The sequence below is a fragment of the Oncorhynchus mykiss genome, chromosome Y, assembly GCF_013265735.2.
Source record: "Oncorhynchus mykiss isolate Arlee chromosome Y, USDA_OmykA_1.1, whole genome shotgun sequence".
NCBI classification, from domain to species: Eukaryota; Metazoa; Chordata; class Actinopteri; order Salmoniformes; family Salmonidae; genus Oncorhynchus; species Oncorhynchus mykiss.
The window spans coordinates 5460023-5479212 of NC_048593.1; the positions used below are offsets into that span (position 1 = coordinate 5460023).

At 42.9% G+C, this 19190-nt stretch overlaps 1 protein-coding gene across 4 annotated transcripts in view; it reads left to right on the plus strand.

The window, feature by feature from the left end:
* LOC110509541 (solute carrier family 12 member 2) overlaps positions 1–18978 on the plus strand; it is a 137626-nt gene extending 118648 nt beyond the window's left edge. For all 4 annotated transcript variants that reach the window (XM_021590462.2, XM_021590463.2, XM_036967546.1 and 1 more), the window contains 6 exons: positions 422–538; positions 1006–1117; positions 8487–8573; positions 17065–17200; positions 17505–17572; positions 18565–18978. In XM_021590462.2, coding sequence (XP_021446137.2) covers positions 422–538; positions 1006–1117; positions 8487–8573; positions 17065–17200; positions 17505–17572; positions 18565–18700 — 656 coding nt within the window. In that variant the 3' untranslated portion in view covers positions 18701–18978. The remainder of the gene's footprint in view (positions 1–421; positions 539–1005; positions 1118–8486; positions 8574–17064; positions 17201–17504; positions 17573–18564) is intronic.
* Positions 18979–19190: the final 212 nt, after the last annotated feature.

The following is a 19190-nucleotide window of genomic DNA, read 5'->3' on the forward strand; positions in this document are numbered from 1 at the left end:
CACTGAGCCCACACTTTACATTACACTGAGCACACCGTTTACATTACACTGAGCCCACACTTTACATTACACTGAGCACACTTCAGAGATCGTTTCCATTTTACCGTGACTGTTAGATAAAAGCCACATAAGATCCCCACTTCCTTTGATTTCTATCACACACCCACACAGCCTGGTGCCAGATCTGTTTAGGCTGTCTTGCTAATGACCATAGTGCTTGTCTAGGATCAGGTCCTCCTTGTCCGTATAGTCTTATTCATTATGATCTGAAAGACCAAACGGATCCTAGACACTTTATGAATGTGGGCCCAGTCTGAGTCACACAGAGGAATTCCTAGCTAAGTCATCTCCCTCTTTGAGGATGCAGCTTCCTGTCCTGTCTTGATCTTAGTGTCTGACATAGCACTTTTTTGCCACACAGACAAGAGCCCCCAGAGGTTGAACGTGGCCGACCAGAGGCTGCTGGACGCCAGTCAGCTGTTCAAGAGGAAACAGGGCAAGGGCACCGTGGACGTGTGGTGGCTCTTTGACGATGGTGGTGAGTTTGGCCCTCCAAGACCACCAAGGGGGTGGTTTCTGGTTACTTTGTGCCTATTGGTTGCTGTTACAGAGCAACTTGGTTGTAGTTGGGAGTTTGACAAACACTGTATTGAGGACAGTCAATTCAGGAAGAGGTCTGAGCAGTCTAAAGCATGCTGCACTCGGAACTAGAATATCTCTTTGGTTGAGAATATTACTGGTTACTGGTCGTGAATATCACCAGTGAGTAACATATGCAACGAGAGTAACATGCCACTGAGAAATTAGAAAAATATACATTGGACAAGAGACTAACATTGCACCAACATGAATGGAGTAGGTACAACAGCCATGTAGACACTTTGGAAACATTTAAAGAGACCTTAGAGCGCGACCATAACTCTGCACATCAGTAAGAAGAGACTGGTGTTGCCGCATTGCACCAAAGACAGAGTAGTGACTGACTGTGTCTCTGTAATGTGACAGGCCTTACCCTGCTCATCCCCTACCTGCTCACCAACAAGAAGAAGTGGAAGGACTGCAAGATCCGCGTCTTCATAGGAGGCAAGATCAACAGGATCGACCACGACCGCAGAGCGTGAGTGACATTCTATTCACTACAGATCTATATTGCTTTCTATTCGCTGTAGATCTATACTGCCAATGGGAATGTATTGAAAGTATACTACATGACCAAAAGTATGTGGACACCTGCTCATCGAACATCTCATTCCAAAATTATGAGCATTATTATAGCTGGTCCCCGCTTTGCTGCTAGAACAGCCTCCACTCTTCTGGGAAGGCTTTACACTAGATGCTGGAACATTGCTGCAGGGACTTGATTCCATTCAGCCACGATCATTACTCAGGTCGAGCACTGATGTTGGGCGATTAGGCCTAGCTCTCAGTCGGCTTTCCAATTCATCCCAAAGGTGTTCAATGGGGTTGAGGTCAGAGCTTTGTGCTGGCCAGTCAAGTTATTCCACACCGACCTTGACAAACCATTTCTGTATGGACCTCACTTTGTACACGGGGGCATTGTCATGCTGAAACAGGAAAGGGCCTTCCGCAAACTGTTGCCACAAAGTTGAAAGCACAGAATCGTCTAGAATGTCATTGTATGCTGTAGCGTAGTGTGTGTGTGTGTGTGTGTGTGTGTGTGCGTGCGCGCGAATACATTTAAACACCGTTTTTCACAATTCCGGACATTTAATCCTTGTAAAAATTCCCTGTTTTAAGTCAGTTAGGATCACCACTTTATTTTAAGAATATGAATTGTCAGAATAATAGTAGAGCGAATGATTTATTTAAGCTTTTATTACTTTCATCACATTCCCAGTGGGTCAGAAGTTTTACATACACTCAATTAGTATTTGGTATTGCCTTTAAATTGTTTAACTTGGGTTAAATGTTTCAGGTAGCCATCCACAAGCTTCCAACAATTTTGGCCCATTCCTCCTGACAGAGCTGGTATAACTGAGTCAGTTAGTCGCACAAGCGAGCAAGGAGTTCTGCCCACAAATTGAGGTCAGGGCTTTGTGATGGCCACTCCAATACCTTGACTTTGTTGTCCTTAAGCCATTTTGCCACGACTTTGCAATATGTATGTGTACTGGAATTTACATACACTTTACATACAACCCATCTGAACAAGAGGAATATATGTAAGAATGCTTTTCATCGACTACAGCTCAGCATTTAACACCATAGTACCCTCCAAACTCGTCATTGTGTGCAACTGGGTCCTGGACTTTCAATTTCTCAATTGGATATAAGAGCAACTTCAGCTTACCAACATTATGACCAGAAGCGGATCCTGGACTTTCTGATGCGACGCCCCCAGGTGGTGAGGGTATGTAACAACATCTCCACCCCGCTGATCCTCAACACTGGGGCCCCACAAGGGTGCGTTCTCAGCCCTCTCCTGTACTCCCTGTTCACCCATGACTGTGTGGCCGTGCACGCCTCCAACTCATTCATCAAGTTTGCAGACGACACTACAGTGGTAGGCTTGATTACCAACAACGACGAGACGCCTACAGGGAGGAGGTGAGGGCCCTCGGAGTGTGGGGTCAGGAAAATAACCTCACACTCAACGTCAACAAAACTAAGGAGATGATTGTGGACTTCAGGAAACAGCAGAGGGAGCACCCTCTTATCCACATCGACGGGACAGTAGTGGAGAAGGTGGAAAGTTTTAAGTTCCTCGGCGTACACATCATGGACAAACCGAAATGGACCACCCACACAGACAGTGTGGTGACGATTGTTTACAGACAGATTATTTCACTTATAATTCACTGTATCACAGTTCTAGTGGGTCAGAAGTTTAAATACACTAAGTTGACTGTTCCTTTAAACAGCTTGAAAAATTCCAGAAAATTGTATCATGGCTTTAGAAGCTTCTGATAGGCTAATTGACATCATTTGAGTCAATTTGAGGTATACCTGTGGCTGTATTTCAAGGCCTAACTTCAAACACAGTGCCTCTTTGCTTGACATCATAGGAAAATCAGCCAAGACCTCAGAAAAGTAATTGTAGACCTCCACAAGTGTGGTTCATCCTTGGGAGCAATTTTCAAAACGCCTGAAGGTACCACGTTCATCTGTACAAACAATAGTACGCAAGTATAAACACCATGGGACCACGCAGCTGTCATACCGCTCAGGAAGGAGACGCGTTCTGTGTCCTAGAGATGAACGTACTTCTGTGCGAAAAGTGCAAATCAATCCCAGAACAACAGCAAAGGACCTTGTGAAGATGCTGGAGGAAACAGGTACAAAAGTATCTATATCCACAGTATAATGAGTCCTATATTGACATAACATGAAAGGCCGCTCAGCAAGAAAGAAGCCACTGCTCCAAAACTGCCATAAAAATGCCAGACTACAGTTTGCAACTGCAGATGTGGACAAAGATCGTACTTTTTGTCCTCTGGTCTGATGAAACAAAAATAGAACTGCTTGGCCATAATGACCATCGTTATGAACTGAAAAAGCCTGTGCGAGCAAGGAGGCCGACAAACCTTACTCCGTTACACCAGCTCTGTCAGGAGGAATGGGCCAAAATTCACCCAACTTATTGTGGGAAGCTTGTGGAAGGCATCCCAAAATGTTTGACCCAAGTTAAACAATTTAAATGCAATGTTACCAAATGCTAATTGAGTGTATGTAAACTTCTGACCCACTGGGAATGTGATGAAATAACAGCTGAAATAAATAATTATCTCTACTATTATTCTGACATTTCACATTCTTAAAATAAAGTATTGATTCAACTGACCTAAGACAGGGAATTTTTACTAGGATTAAATGTCAGGAATTGTGAAAACTTTAAATGTATTTGGCTAAGGTATGTTTGTAAACTTCCGACTTCAACTGTATATATATGTGTGTGTGTGTGTGTGTGTGTGTGTGTGTATATGTATGTATCTATAATATACACATATATGTACTGTTCAAAAGTTTGGGGTCACTTAGAAATGTCCACGCACACATTTATAAGCAACCATCACTCCAGTGTTCCAATAGCTAATCCAAGTTTATAATTTTAAAAGACTAATTGCACCTTTGCCTTGAAGGCCAGCATCCCGGAGTCGCCTCTTCACTGTTGACATTGAGACTGGTGTTTTGCGGGTACTATTTAATGAAGTTGCCAGTTGAGGACTTGTGGAGGCGTCTGTTTCTCAAACTAGACACTAATGTACTTGTCCTCTTGCTCAGTTGTGCACCGGGGCCTCCCACTCCTCTTTCTATTCTGGTTAGTGCCAGTTTGCAATGTTCTGTGAAGGGAGTAGTACACAGCGTTGTACGAGACCTTCAGTTTCTTGGCAATTTCTTGCATGAAATAGCCTTCATTTCTCAGAACAAGAACAGACTGACAAGTTTCAGAAGAAAGTTATTTGTTTCTGGCCATTTTGAGCCTGTAATTCAACCCACAAATGCTGATGCTCCAGATACTCAACTAGTCTAAAGGCCAGTTGTATTGCTTCTTTATCACGGAGCGACACCGATCCATCACGACTGGTCTGCCGATGTAATTCCGTCCGTTGTGCCCTCAACCGACCTTTGCCGGACGTCGGTGAAGACGCTTCTGCTAGCCCCGGCCTGCTATCTTTATGTACGCCGTGTCTCTCGCTTGCTAGCGTAGTAACGACTACCTAATGGCTTCCCTGTTTCATCTATTGCTGTTCACTGAACCCTATGATCATCTGGCTACATAGCTGATGCCAGCTGGACTTTTCATTAATCACGGTACTCCATTTTGTTGATCTCTCGGTCCCAGCCTTGAACTCAGGCCCTGTGTGTTAGTTAACTGACCCCCTCCGCCCATTCATCACCATTTTACCTGTTGTTGTTGTCTTAGCTGATTAGCTGTTGTTGTCTTACCCGTTGTTGTCTTAGCTAGCTCTCCCAATCAACACCTGTGATTGCTTTATGCCTCGCTTTATGTCTCTCTCTAATGTCAATATGCCTTGTATACTGTTGTTTAGGGTATTAATCATTGTTTATTTTTGTTGCGGAGCACCTAGCCCCACTCAACATGCCTCAGATACCTATTTTGTCCAACCTCCCACACATGGGGTGACCTCACCTAGCATAACTAGTGCCTCTAGAGATGCAACCTCTCATCACTCAATGCCTGGGTTTACCGCCACTGTACCCGCACCCTACCCTGTACATTATGTACATTATGCCCTAAATCTACTGCAGAGATGGCCTGCAAATTTCTGTCATACTTTCCAGGTCTATGCCCAAACAGTTCGAGCTTCTAATTTTAAAAATGAATCTCTCCAGAAATAAGTCTCTCACTGTTGCCGCCTGTTATAGACCCCCCCCCCCCCCCCCCCCCCACCACCACCACCTCAGCTCCCAGCTGTGCCCTGGACACCATGTGTGAATTGATTGCCCCCCATCTATCTTCAGAGTTTGTTCTGCTAGGTGACCTAAACTGGGATAAGCTTAACACCCCGGCCGTCCTACAATCTAAGCTAAATGCCCTCAATCTCACACAAATTATCAAGGAACCAACCCGGTACACCCATAAATCTGTAAACATGGGCACCCTCATAGATAATATCCTGACCAACTTGCCCTCCAAATACACCTCTGCTGTTTTCAATCAGGATCTCAGCAATAACTGCCTCATTGCCTTCATCCGTAATGCGTCCGTGGTCAAACGACCACCCCTCATCACTGTCAAACCTGGCCTGGGTATCCTGGAAGGATATTGACCTCATCCCGTCAGTAGAGGATGCCTGGTTGTTCTTTAAAAGTAATTTACTCACCATCTTAAATAAGCATGCCCCTTTCAAAAAAAATTGAACTAAGAACAGATATAGCTCTTAGTTCACTCCAGACCTGACTGCCCTCGACCAGCACAAAAACATCATGTGGTGTTCTGCACTAGCATCGAATAGTCCCCGCGATATGCAACTTTTCAGGGAAGTTAGGAAAGCAAAGGCTAGCTTTTTCAAACAGAAATTTGCATCCTGCAGCTCTAACTCCAAAAAGTTCTGGGACACTGTAAAGTCCATGCAGAATAAGAGCACCACCTCCCAGCTGCCCATTACACTGAGGCTAGGAAACACTGTCACCACCGATAAATCCACAATAATCGAGAATTTCAACAAGCATTTCTCTACGGTTGGCCATGCTTTCCTCCTGGCTACCCCAACCCCGGCCAGCTACTTGCCCAAGCCTCCCCAGCTTCTCCTTCACCCAAATCCAGATAGCAGATGTCCTGAAAGAGCTGCAAAACCTAGACCCGTACAAATCAGCTTGGCTAGACAATCTGGACTCGCTCTTTCTAAATTTATCCACCGCCATTTTTGCAACTCCTATTACTAGTCTGTTCAACCTCTCTTTCGTATCGTCCGAGATTCCTAAAGATTGGAAAGCTACCATGGTCATCCCCCTCTTCAACGGGGGTGACACTCTAGGTCCGGACCTTGCAGTCTCTATAGGGGTACCACAGGGTTCAATTCTCGGGTCGACCCTTTTCTCCATATATCAATGATGTTGCTCTTTCTGTGGGTTATTCCTTGATCCAAACTTATTTTCCACCATATTTTGCAAATAAATTCATTAAAAGTCCTACAATGGGATTTTCTGGATTTTTTTTCATAATTTTGTCTGTCATAGTTGAGGTGTACCTATAATGAAAATTACAGGCCTCTCTCATCTTTTTTGTTTTTAAGTGGGAGAACTTGCACAATTGGTGGGTGACTAAATACTTTTTTGCCCCACTGTATATCTCATTGGTCAACCCCAAAGCCAACACCCCCTTTGGCCGCCTTTCCTTCCAGTTCTCTGCTGCCAATGACTGGAACGAATTGCAAAAAACGCTGAAGCTGGAGACTTATATCTCCCTCACTAAGTTAAACATCAGCTATCTGAGCAGCTAACCTATCGCTGCACCTGTACATAGCCCATCTGTAAATAGCTTGGCCAGGTCGCAGTTGTAAATGAGAACTTCTTCTCAACTGGCCAACCTGGTTAAATAAAGATGAAATAAAAAAAATCAGAACAACAGTTTTCAGCTGTGCTAACATAATTGCAAAATGGGTTTTGTAATGATCAAGTAGCCTTTTAAAATTATAAACTTGGATTAGCTAACACAACGTGCCATTGGAACCCAGGAGTGATGGTTGCTGATAATGGTCCTCTGTACACCTATGTAGATATACCATTAAAATAACTGCCCTTTCCAGCCACAACAGTCATTTACAACATTAACAATGTCTACAGTGTATTTCTGATCAATTTGATGTTATTTTAATGGACAAAAACATTACTAAGTGACCCTAAACTTTTGAATGATAATGTCTATATATAGTGTACATTGTAATACTGTATGTGTTTTTCTCTTCTTCCATTTTTTACATTCCATATTGAGTAAAACATTTTTATATTATCTTACATCCTAGATTTAGGTCTGTCTGGCAAATTCCCTCAAACCCCTAATTCCTCCAATGCTAAATAAGATCAGTGTGTTACAGGTTCAAAGGATGAGCTCTGCTCTTAGCTGCCCGTCAGAGCCCATGCTACATTGCCTTCTAAAAATACAGCTTAGTCACTGACTGGCACAGTCAGGATTAAACCCACGTTGTTCCACCACCACATTAAATCTGCATGATTGTCTATATAACAATTTGTTGTATTTGCTTCACAGAAGCAGGTTAGGGTCTCTGTTGTTCTTTCTCCCACTCATCTGTCTGTCTTCTTTCTCTTTTCTCTCTGTGTTATTGTGGCGGCAGTGTTATTGTCCAACACAAATGTCCTGACCCTCACTCTCATTGTCCTACACAGCTGCCTCCTGCCTCCTTTTGTTGGCTAGAATTAGCACTGGCAACCCAGGCCTTCCATTTTAGTGTGTGTGTGTGTGTGTGTGTGTGTGTGTGTGTGTGTGTGTGTGTGTGTGTCATGCCATATGTTTGTGCATTCATTACTTGTAAAACCAGGAACAGACATTTCCTTGCTAATTTAAAATATAGTTTCAGTATTGGCTAACTATATTTTTGTACTTAATTTGTTCAATACATGGATCTCATTATAATATCCCATCCAAACTCTGCATGGAATTGAGGATTCAAGTATCCCTTTGATATGAAAGTCATTGTATATAAAAGTCGCTGTACTTACTCGGACATGACATGTTTGGAGTTGCTGAAGATGTTTTGAGGAGAAGTTATCCCCGTCTTTTGATGGGGAAAAAAAACCTAGGGAAATGAGTGTCATAAAGAGAAAGCCTCTTAACAGCCACCACAGCTTTTTTTCTCTTTAATATCTGGAACATATTGATTTCAGCTCGCACCTGTTCGCTGTGCTACTTCAAACAGCAGCAATCCTTTCAAATGGCTTCTTGATGCCCTCAGTGGCTTGTGCGGTCTCTCCAAAGCTCTTGGATGTAAGTGGCATGAAAACTGCTTTAGTGTTATGTGTTTGTTGTTACATTTCCTCCTCAGGATGGCCACCCTGCTCAGCAAGTTCAGGATAGACTTCTCCGACATCAACGTACTAGGAGACATCAACACCAAGCCCAAGAAAGAGAAGTATGTTGTTTTTCTCTCAAGATTGATTCTCCCTTATATGACAGTTCTGAGGTTGTCGGGCGGGTTGGGGTTCTAAATTGAAATGTCAAGGCAAAAAGCCAAGGCCTCCCGAGTGGCGCAGTGGTCTAAGGCATCGCAGTGCTTGAGGCATCACTACAGACCCGGGTTCTATCCCAGCCTGTCTCACAACCGGTTGTGACCGGGAGTCCCATAGGGTGGTGCACAATTGGCCCAGGGTCGTCCGGGTTAGGGAATTGAACACTTATGGGAGATTCTGGAGCGGTGCCTGAGACTGTGTTTTCCACCAACATTAACAAAATACCAAATGTTGTATTTATTAGGATACCCATTCGCTGCTGCAAAAGCATCAGCTGCTCTTCCTGTGGTCCACATGAAACATGACATAGTACAGAACAGTATTAGTCAAGGACTGAAATACATAAGTTTTAAACATCACACATAGCCTACATATTACTACATACACACAATATCTAAGTCTAATACATAGCACAGTGCAAATTACAATACCACATATATCAAATGGCTCTCTCTTAATGGCTCTCCCTTTGTGCAGTAAGGTGTTATTTTTTGGACCTGGGAACTGAAGAGGCTACTGGATTGCATGTCTTGTACCGATGAGTGTCTGAACTGTGTGCTAACTGCTTGAACAGACAGTTCGGTACCTTCAAAACATCAGTACCTTGCACAAAGAACAATAGTTATGCAGTCAATCTTCCCTCAACTTTGATCCAGGAGAGACTGACACTTTCCCTCCATGTACATCTAAGTGTGATATGTGCTGCTCTGTTCTGGACCAACGGCAATTTACCTAGGTCCTTTTTTGCCGCACATGACCACACAGCTGGGCAGTAGTCCAGGTGTGACAACTAGGGCCTGTAGGATCTGTCTGGGCGACTGAGATGTCAAGACGACAGAACAACGCCTTATCATGGACAGACCTCTTCCCATTTTAGCAACCAATGAGTCTATATGTTTTAACCATGACAGCTATCGAGAGTTACACCCAGCAGTTTACTCTCCTCAAATTTCCCAATAGCCACATTATTCAATATTAGATCTTAAACTGTGAGGCAGATGAACCTGTAGCCATATTATTTCCACATCATCTGACATGAGATTATCTCTCAGCCTAAAAGGAACATGCCTCTGGACATACAGTGCCTTGTAAGAGTATTTATCCCCCTTTGCATTTTTCATATTTGTTGCATTACAACCTGTAATTGAGATTTTTATTTGGATTTCATGTAATGGACATATACAAAATAATCAAAATTGGTGAAGTGAAATGAAAAAAGGCTTGATTCAAAAAATTCTAAAAAATAAAAAACGGAAAAGTGGTGCGTGCATACAGTGGGGCATTTAGTCAGCCACCAATTGTGCAAGTTCTCCCACTTAAAAAGATGAGAGAGGCCTGTAATTTTCATCATAGGTACACTTCAACTATGACAGACAAAATGAGAAAAAAAATCCTGAAAATCACATTGTAGGATTTTTAATGAATTTATTTGCAAATTACGGTGGAAAATAAGTATTTGGTCACCTACAAACAAGCAAGCTTTCTGGCTCTCACAGACCTGTAACTTCTTCTTTAACTTCTTCTTTAAGAGGCTCCTCTGTCCTCCACTCGTTACCTGTATTAATGGCACCTGTTTGAACTTGTTATCAGTATAAAAGACACCTGTCCACAACCTCAAACAGTCACACTCCAAACTCCACTATGGCCAAGACCAAAGAGCTGTCAAAGGACACCAGAAACAAAATTGTAGACCTGCACCAGGCTGGGAAGACTGAATCTGCAATAGGTAAGCAGTGTGGTTTGAAGAAATCAACTGTGGGAGCAATTATTAGGAAATGGAAGACATACAAGACCACTGATAATTTCCCTCGGTCTGGGGCTCCACGCAAGATCTCACCCCGTGAGGTCAAAATGATCACAAGAACGGTGAGCAAAAATCCCAGAACCACACGGGGGGACCTAGTGAATGACCTGCAGAGAGTTGGGACCAAAGTAACAAAGCCTACCATCAGCAAGGGCATTGAAGATGAAACGTGGTTGGGTCTTTCAGCATGACAATGATCCCAAAGACACCACCCGGGCAACGAAGGAGTGACTTCGTAAGAAGCATTTCAAGGTCCTGGAGTGGCCTAGCCAGTCTCCAGATCTCAACCCCATAGAAAATCTTTGGAGGGAGTTGAAAGTCCGTGTTGCCCAGCAACAGCCCCAAAACATCACTGCTCTAAAGGATATCTGCATGGAGGAATGGGCCAAAATACCAGCAACAGTGTGTGAAAACCTTGTGAAGACTTACAGAAAACGTTTGACCTCTGTCATTGCCAACAAAGGGTATATAACAAAGTATTGAGATAAACTTGTTATTGACCAAATAGTTATTTTCCACCATATTTTGCAAATTAATTCATTAAAAATCCTACAATGTGATTTTCTGGATTTTTTTTCCTAATTTCGTCTGTCATAGTTGAAGTGTACCTATGATGAAAATTACAGGCCTCTCATCTTTTTAAGTGGGAGAACTTGCACAATTGGTGGCTGACTAAATACTTTTTTGCCCCACTGTATATATTCACCCCCTTTGCTATGAACCCCTAAATAAGATCTGGTGCAACCAATTACATCCTGAAGTCAGATAATTAGTAAAATAAAGTCCACCTGTGTGCAATCTAAGTGTCACATGATCTGTCACGTTTTTAGTATACAGTGGGCTCCAAAATTACTGGCACCCCTGACTGGCAATGCACAAACAATACTTAAACAAATATAAACAATATAATTATAGAGACAAACTCAAAATACCAACGTGAAAAATACTGTACTTTATTAATGTTTCAATGGAACCCACAAAATCATACAATTATTTAATACAAAAGACATTTAACCAAAATCAAGGTTTCATGATTATTGGCACTCCTCATTTAGTACTTAGTGCCACCACCTCTGGTAAGGATAACAGCATGGTCTTTTCCTGTAATGTTTGACAAGGTTAAGGAACACATTTGGAGGGATTTTGGACCATTCCTCTATGCAGATCCTTTCAAGATCCTTCCCATTCTTGGGTTTGCTCTTATCAACTGCCCTCTTCAACTCAACCCATAGGTTTTCGATTGGATTGAGGTCCGGCGACTGAGATGGCCATGGCAGAACATAGATTTTTTTGTCACAGCACCATTTCTGTGTGGATCTTGAGGTATGTTTTGGGTCATTGTCTTGTTGGAAAGTCCACATACGGCCAAGTCCCAGCCTTCTGGCAGAGGCAACCAGATTTGTCATGCCAAAATTGCCTGGTACTTGGTGGAATTCATTATTCCATCAATCTTAACCAGTGCCTCTGGACTTCTGGAATTAAAACAGCCCCAAAACATCACTGACCCACCACCATATTTCACAGTGAGTATGAGGTGCCTCTCCTTGTATGCATCTCTGTTTGGACGCCAAACATGCCAATGCTGTATCTGACCAAAACGTTCAATTTTGGTCTGATCTGACCAGAGCACCTTCTTCCAATCATAATTTAAATGACGTTTGGGAAACTCCAAGCGCTTGTGTCTGTGTCTTGGGGTCATTAAGGGCTTTCTTCTGGCAACCCTTCCAAAGTATTGTTTGTGCATTGCCAGTAATTTTGGAGCCCACTGTAACAGCTTCACCTGTTCTGAAAGGCCCCAGAGTCTGCAACACCACTAAGCAAGGGGTACCACCAAGCAAGCGACACCATGAGGACCAAGGAGCTCTCCAAACAGGTCAGGGACAAAGTTATGGAGAAGTACAGATCAGTGTTGGGTTATAAAATAATATCCAAAACATTGAACATCCCACAGAGCACCATTAAAACCATTATTAAAAAATTGAAAGAATATGGCTCCACAACAAACCTGCCATGAGAGAGCCGCCCATCAAAATTCACAGACCAGGCATGGAGGGCATTAATCAGAGAGACAACAAAGAGACCAAAGATAACCCTGAAGGAGCTGCAAAGCTCCACAGCGGAGATTGGAGTATCTGTCCATATGACCACTCTTAAGCCGTACACTCCACAGAGCTGGGCTTTATGGAAGAGTGACCAGAAAAAAGCCATTGCTTAAAGAAAAAAATAAGGAAACACGTTTGGTGTTCGCCAAAAGGCATGTGGGAGACACCCCAAACATATGGAAGAAGGTACTGTACTAAATTTTAGCTTTTTGGCCATCAAGGAACCGCTACGTCTGGCGCGAACCCATCACCTCACATCACTCCAGAACACCATCCCATGAAGCATGGTGGGAGCATCATGCTGTGGGGATGTTTTTCATCGGCAAGGACTTGGGGAAACTGGTCAGAATTGAAGGAATTATGGATGGCTCTAAATACAGTGAAATTCTTGAGGGAAACTGGTTTGTCTTTGAGACTGGGACGGAGGTTCACATTGACAATGACCCTAAGCATACTGCTTAAGCAACACTCAAGTAGTTTGAGGGGAAACATTTAAATGTCTTGGAATGGCCTAGTCAAAGCCCAGACCTCAATCCAATTGAGAATCTGTGGTATGATTTAAAGATTGCTGTACACCAGCGGAACACATCCAACTTGAAGGAGCTGGTGCAGTTTTGCCTTGAAGAATGGGAAAAAGCCCAGTGGCTAGATGTGCTAAGCTTATAGAGACATACCCCAAGAGACTTGCAGCTGTAATTGCTGCAGAAGGTGGCTCTACAAAATATTGACTTTTGGGGGGTGAATAGTTATGCACGCTCAAGTTCTGTTTTATTGTCTTATTTCTTGTTTGTTTCGCAATAAATAATATTTTGCATCTTCAAAGTGGTAGGGATGTTGTGTAATTCAAATGATACTAGAAATATATTTTAATTCCAGGTTGTTAGGCAACAAAATAGGAAAAATGCCAAGGGGGTGAATACTTTCGCAAGCCACCGTACATGGCAATACCTCCTCCGTTTACGTGAATTACAAAAGTATTCAGACCCCTTCACTTTTTCAAAATGTTACGTTACAGCCTTTCTCTAAAAGTGATTAAACGTTGTTTTATCAATCTACATATGATACTCCATAATAACAAAAAAAAAATAAGTTTATTTAAATTTAGCAACCATTGAGTCTTTTTATTTAAGTGTTGAAAATAAAACATTTAAATATCACATTTACATAAGTATTCAGACCCTTTACTCAGTACTTTGTTGAAGCACCTTTGGCAGCAGTTTCAGCCTTGAGTCTACTTGGGTATGTGTTAAGGGAATTTTTATCAATAATGACTAATTATGTATACATTTCAATCAGGACTGACTAATCAGAATACTATTATATGACTGTATATGTATGAATTTTCTTTATAATCCTAGTACTGAATATAATCTGTGTAAATATAATCAATAATTATAACAATGACTGTCTGTTCCTTGGTAGAAATGAATGAACTTATAGCCAGACTGGTTAGAATGCTTATCTACACAGGCAGACCTTGGCTCTATCCATAAATTATCTTAATAGGGAGAGACGATATGAGAACCATACAGCCTGTACTGGAGCGGAGATGACACGGGCTAGTACTAAAACTAATGACGTCATTTTCAGTTTATAACCTGTGGTAAAATGTATCATGGGCAGTACTCTCGTGAATAAACGCTGCTGGTTGACTTTAAGACTGGTCTATGTGCATTTTATACAAATAAGAGTCATACAGATTCTTATGAATTGACAGAGTGAGTCATTTTAATTGGGTATTAAAACATAGAGGAATATAATTCCTGTAACAGTATGACGCTACAAGCTTGGCACACCTGTATTTGGAGTTTCTCCCATTCTTCTCTGCAGATCCTCTCAAGCTCTGTCAAGTTGGATGTGGAGCGTCGCTTCATCATTATGGGGTGTGTTTGAGGGAAAACATTTATTTAATCCATTTTACAATAAGTCTAATGTAACAATGTGGAAAAAGTGAAGGGGTCTGAATATTTTCCGAATGCACTGTATATTCTATAACCATGTATAGCTACTATTGCATCAAATGAATTATCTAAGTGTGTTTCAGAGATGGCCAGAATTAATGTTTTCTGATAATACATTTCATGAACCTTGTTTCTCAGGCTACATACTAAACTCAGCAAAAAAATAAACATCCTCTCACTGTCAACTGTGTTTATTTTCAGCAAACTTATCATGTCTAAATATTTGTAAGAACATAAGACTCAACAACTGCGACATAAACTGAACAAGTTCCACAGACATGTGACTAACAGAAATGGAATAATGTGTCCCTGAACAAAGGGGGGGTCAAAATCAAAGTAACCATCAGTATCTGATGTGGCCACCAGCTGCATTAAATAATGCAGTGCATCTCCTCCTCATGGACTGCACCAGATGTGCCAGCTCTTGCTGTTACATGTTACCCCACTCTTCCACCAAGGCACCTGCAAGTTCCCGGACATTTCTAGGGGGAATGGCCCTAGCCCTCACCCTCCGATCCAACAGGTTCCAGACGTGCAAATGGGATTGAGATCTGGGCTCTTCGCTGGCCATGGCAGAACACTGACATTCCTGTCTTGCAGGAAATCACGCACAGAACGAGCAGTATGGGTGGAGCCATTGTCATGCTGGAGGGTCATGTCAGGATGAGTCTGCAGGAAGGGTGCCACATGAGGGAGGGGGATGTCTTCCATATAATGCACAGTGTTGAGATTGCCTGCAATGACAAGCTCATTCCGGTGATGCTGCGACACACCGCCCCAGACCATGAAGGACCCCCCACCTCCAAATCGATCCCGCTCCAGAGCACAGGCCTCAGTGTAACACTCATTCCTTCGACGATAAACTCGAAGCCGACCATCACCCCTGGTGAGACAAAACCACGACTTGTCAGTGAAGATAACTCAGCATATATATATATATATATATATATATATATATATATATATATATATATATATAGTATTTACAAATTCACCACATTTATGATTTTATATGGGAATCAAACATCTTTCATGAATGTTCACCATATGCTGATGTGCTCAGCACTGTCAACCGACCCCATTATGTCATCACTGTCTGTAAGCTGTTAGTGTCTTAACGGCCGTTCCACAGGTGCATGTTCATTCATTGTTTATGGTTCATTGAACAAGCATGGGAAACCCTTTACAATATTTAAACCCTTTACAATGAAGATCTGTGAAGTTATTTGGATTTATCTTTGAAAGACAGGATCCTGAAAAATTGTGTGTTATATGTTAATATATTTTTAATCATTTTCTGGTTTGTTTTTAGTGCTATTCTGAAAGGCTGATTTTGAGTTAGACATGTCAGTGACATTTACATTTGGATCAATGGTGGTGAGTGGGCTGCCCACAGTTGGCTTCTTCAATGCAAACAGTGGAATTAAATGATATGCATATGATTATTGCAGACAATACCCTCGGAGGTAACACTTAAAGGAACATAGATTAGATTACATTTACTGCACTTCCGTTTCTCTGGAATATAATATGATTTCCATGTCCTCTGTTGCTTATTATGACAGGGAGGACTGGAGCACTATCAAACCTAGACCATCAGTCTCTTAAGCAGTTTGCTATGTTGGAGATAATCCTGGAACCCCTGCGGTCAGGGTGAATGACTTTTAAAGAGTGTTGGTTGCTCCCACAGCAAGATACATTTGTCAAAAAAGAAGACATTCCTGTCTTTACAGAGTTTCTTCGGGAACTCATTTAGGGCAGCGAGGCAGCTGTAACGTTTCGAACCCCTTCTATAGCACGTCAGGGGGCCAGAGATGACTGCTCTCTTTCCTGTGCAAAGAAGGGTGTTCAAGGGAATGTTGTAGCCCTTCTTCAGTTCCTCAGATTGCCAAAAGCGAATGTCGTTAAATCCAACGTGAGTGACAATAGTGATAATATTAGATTAGTTGGATAGAACTGTGGGCAGGAGGGCGTCCTTCACATTGCCAGTGTCTCCCACTGGCTGCGGAGTTAAGCTTGTCGTCTGTCCAGTGGTTTGGAGCAGGTCAGTACTGCCAGACTCATCGAACCCCTTGGCTGTATGAGGCATTCAGAACTGACATTCTGTGTGCCTGGGCTGCATCCAAGTACTTAGAAAGCACATCTTGTTTTTCCACAGTTGAGGTAGCAGCCGGAGAATCTCTTCACTAAGCTGTTTGATGATGATACATTTGGAACAGACAAAGAAATCATGTTCATTTGAGTTCCACCTTTTCCTCTTATCAGACCGAGTGTAGACCTCTCTGATGACGGCTGTTGCGTGATGACCTATGCCCTCACATAGCATTGGGTTGAACTTTGACACCTTCAATAATCATGACAGTGTTGGCTCTTGGGGGGGTGTGACTCAATATTAGGAAGGTGTTCCTAATGTTTGGTACACTCAGTGTATATACTCAAATATACTGGCCTGTTATATATACTGTGCGTGTGTACTAAAGTTTCTAACTAACCATTTACTAACCTTTGATCCCCTATGGTTGTGCAGTGTTACTGCTTTTGAAGAGATGATCGAGCCATACCGGCTGAAGGAGGACGACATGGAGCAGGATACGGCGGAGGCACAGAAGGCCAGCGAGCCCTGGAGGATAACCGACAACGAGCTGGAGCTCTACAGGGCCAAGGTAAATCTAACCACTCTAGCCATCACCATATTACTTACTCCTATCCAGTTATTTCAGATCTGTGAACATGGAAGTGGTAGGGGCTAGCTGTAGGATGCTAGGAGCCAAATAGAATCAAGCCTATAAAACATTTTGAATTGGGGTCCTCCAGAGTCGGGTATTGTGCCCAATGTCTTTGAGATATATGGGGATGAAATTGCTCCCATATCTGCCTATCCTACAGCAAAGTGTGGCTGCTGCTTTAGATGGTAATCTCGTAACGCGTATCCATTTTAACCTGTGTTTTTGTTTTGGTTCTTCTCAGACTAATCGTCAGATCAGACTGAACGAACTGCTGAAGGAGCACTCAAGCACAGCTAACCTCATTGTCATGCAAGTAGATTTAAGAGCATTTCTTTTTTGTGTGGTGTGTGTGGCACAGAAGTATTGAGGCCTCATGTTTGGGGCCGGCAGGTAGCCTAGCGGGTTAAGAGCTTTGGGCCGGTAAACGAAAGGTCACTGGTTTGAATCCCGAGCCGAATAGGTGAAAAATCTGTCAATGTGCCCTTGAGCAAGGCACTTAACCCACATTGCTCCTGTAAGTTGCTCTGGATAAGAGCATCTGCTAAATTACTAAAATGTAAATTGTAATAACAGCCACTTAGTGAATCAGCTGGGTGCCCAGTAAACTGAGACGCCAGCCATCCTCACACTCCCTCGCTCTCCTCTGTCACCCTCCTCGTCTCCTTTAGGTCTTCTCTCCATTTCCCTGCCACTTCTTTTATCTTTTTTCTCTGTTGCTCTACCTTTTCTTTCTCAATCCACTCTTCATCTTCTTTTCTCTCTGCTATATTTACCTCTTCCAATTCTCCCCCTCTACATTTTCCTCCCATCGTCCTGCTTCTCATTTATTCTCCCTCTGCTTCCTTACTCATCCTTCCCTCTCTATGCATGGGCGCACCCTCACAATACTCCACTCGCACTCATTCAGTAGCGCTGTGGGTTAATTGCCCTAGTGTTGTCTCTTTCCACCACTGGCTTGGCTCTGCTTCGGTCCCTGCTGTCCTATCCTATTCACAACACCACAGCACTACTGCTCTCCTTACCTCCACCACTGATACTGAATGGGGCCAGTGGCCAGAGAGCAATAGAAAAACCCATTGTCCTCAGTGTCACTGGTCCTCCATTTTGTGTCTCATTAATGGATGTGTAGAATAGGGTGTTTCAATGCTCTGTTAGTCATACTGCACTTTATTGAAGTATACGTGTGGTATTGAGTTTATTGTGCTGTTGATATACGGGGCGCGAGGGTGAGATTTGAAAGGATCCAAATGGATAGGGCTATTTCTGTCACTCATCACATCACACTCTCTCTCGATCTACAGGAGCATGCCCTTGGCCAGAAAGGGAGCAGTGTCCAGTGCTCTCTACATGTCCTGGCTGGAGACTCTGTCCAAGGATCTGCCTCCCCTCCTCCTGGTGCGCGGAAACCACCAGAGCGTCCTCACCTTCTACTCATAAACACACACATGCTGCCTTTGGGACCTCCCATCCCTACCCCAGCCCTAACTAAGACACGCACACATATTCTTCAATGAAGGTAGAAATAGTAGCAATTGATGATAATATTAATAATGATAAAGTATATGGTGTTGCTGTGGACATCCAGCCTCTTACACTACATGATCAAAAGTATGTGGACACCTGCTCGTCAAACATCTCATTCCAATATCATGGACATTAAAATAGAGTTGGTCCCCCCTTTGCTGCTATAACAGCCTCCACTCTTCTGGGAAGACTTTACACTAGATGTTGGAACATTCCTGCGGGGACTTGCTTCCATTCAGCCACGAGCATTAGTGAGGTCGAGCACTGATGTTGGGCGATTAGGCCTGGCTCGCAGTCGGCATTCCAATTCATCCCAAATGTGTTCGATGAGGTTGAGGTCAGAGCTCTTTGCAAGCCAGTCAAGTTCTTCCACTCCGATCTCGACAAACCATTTCTGTATGGA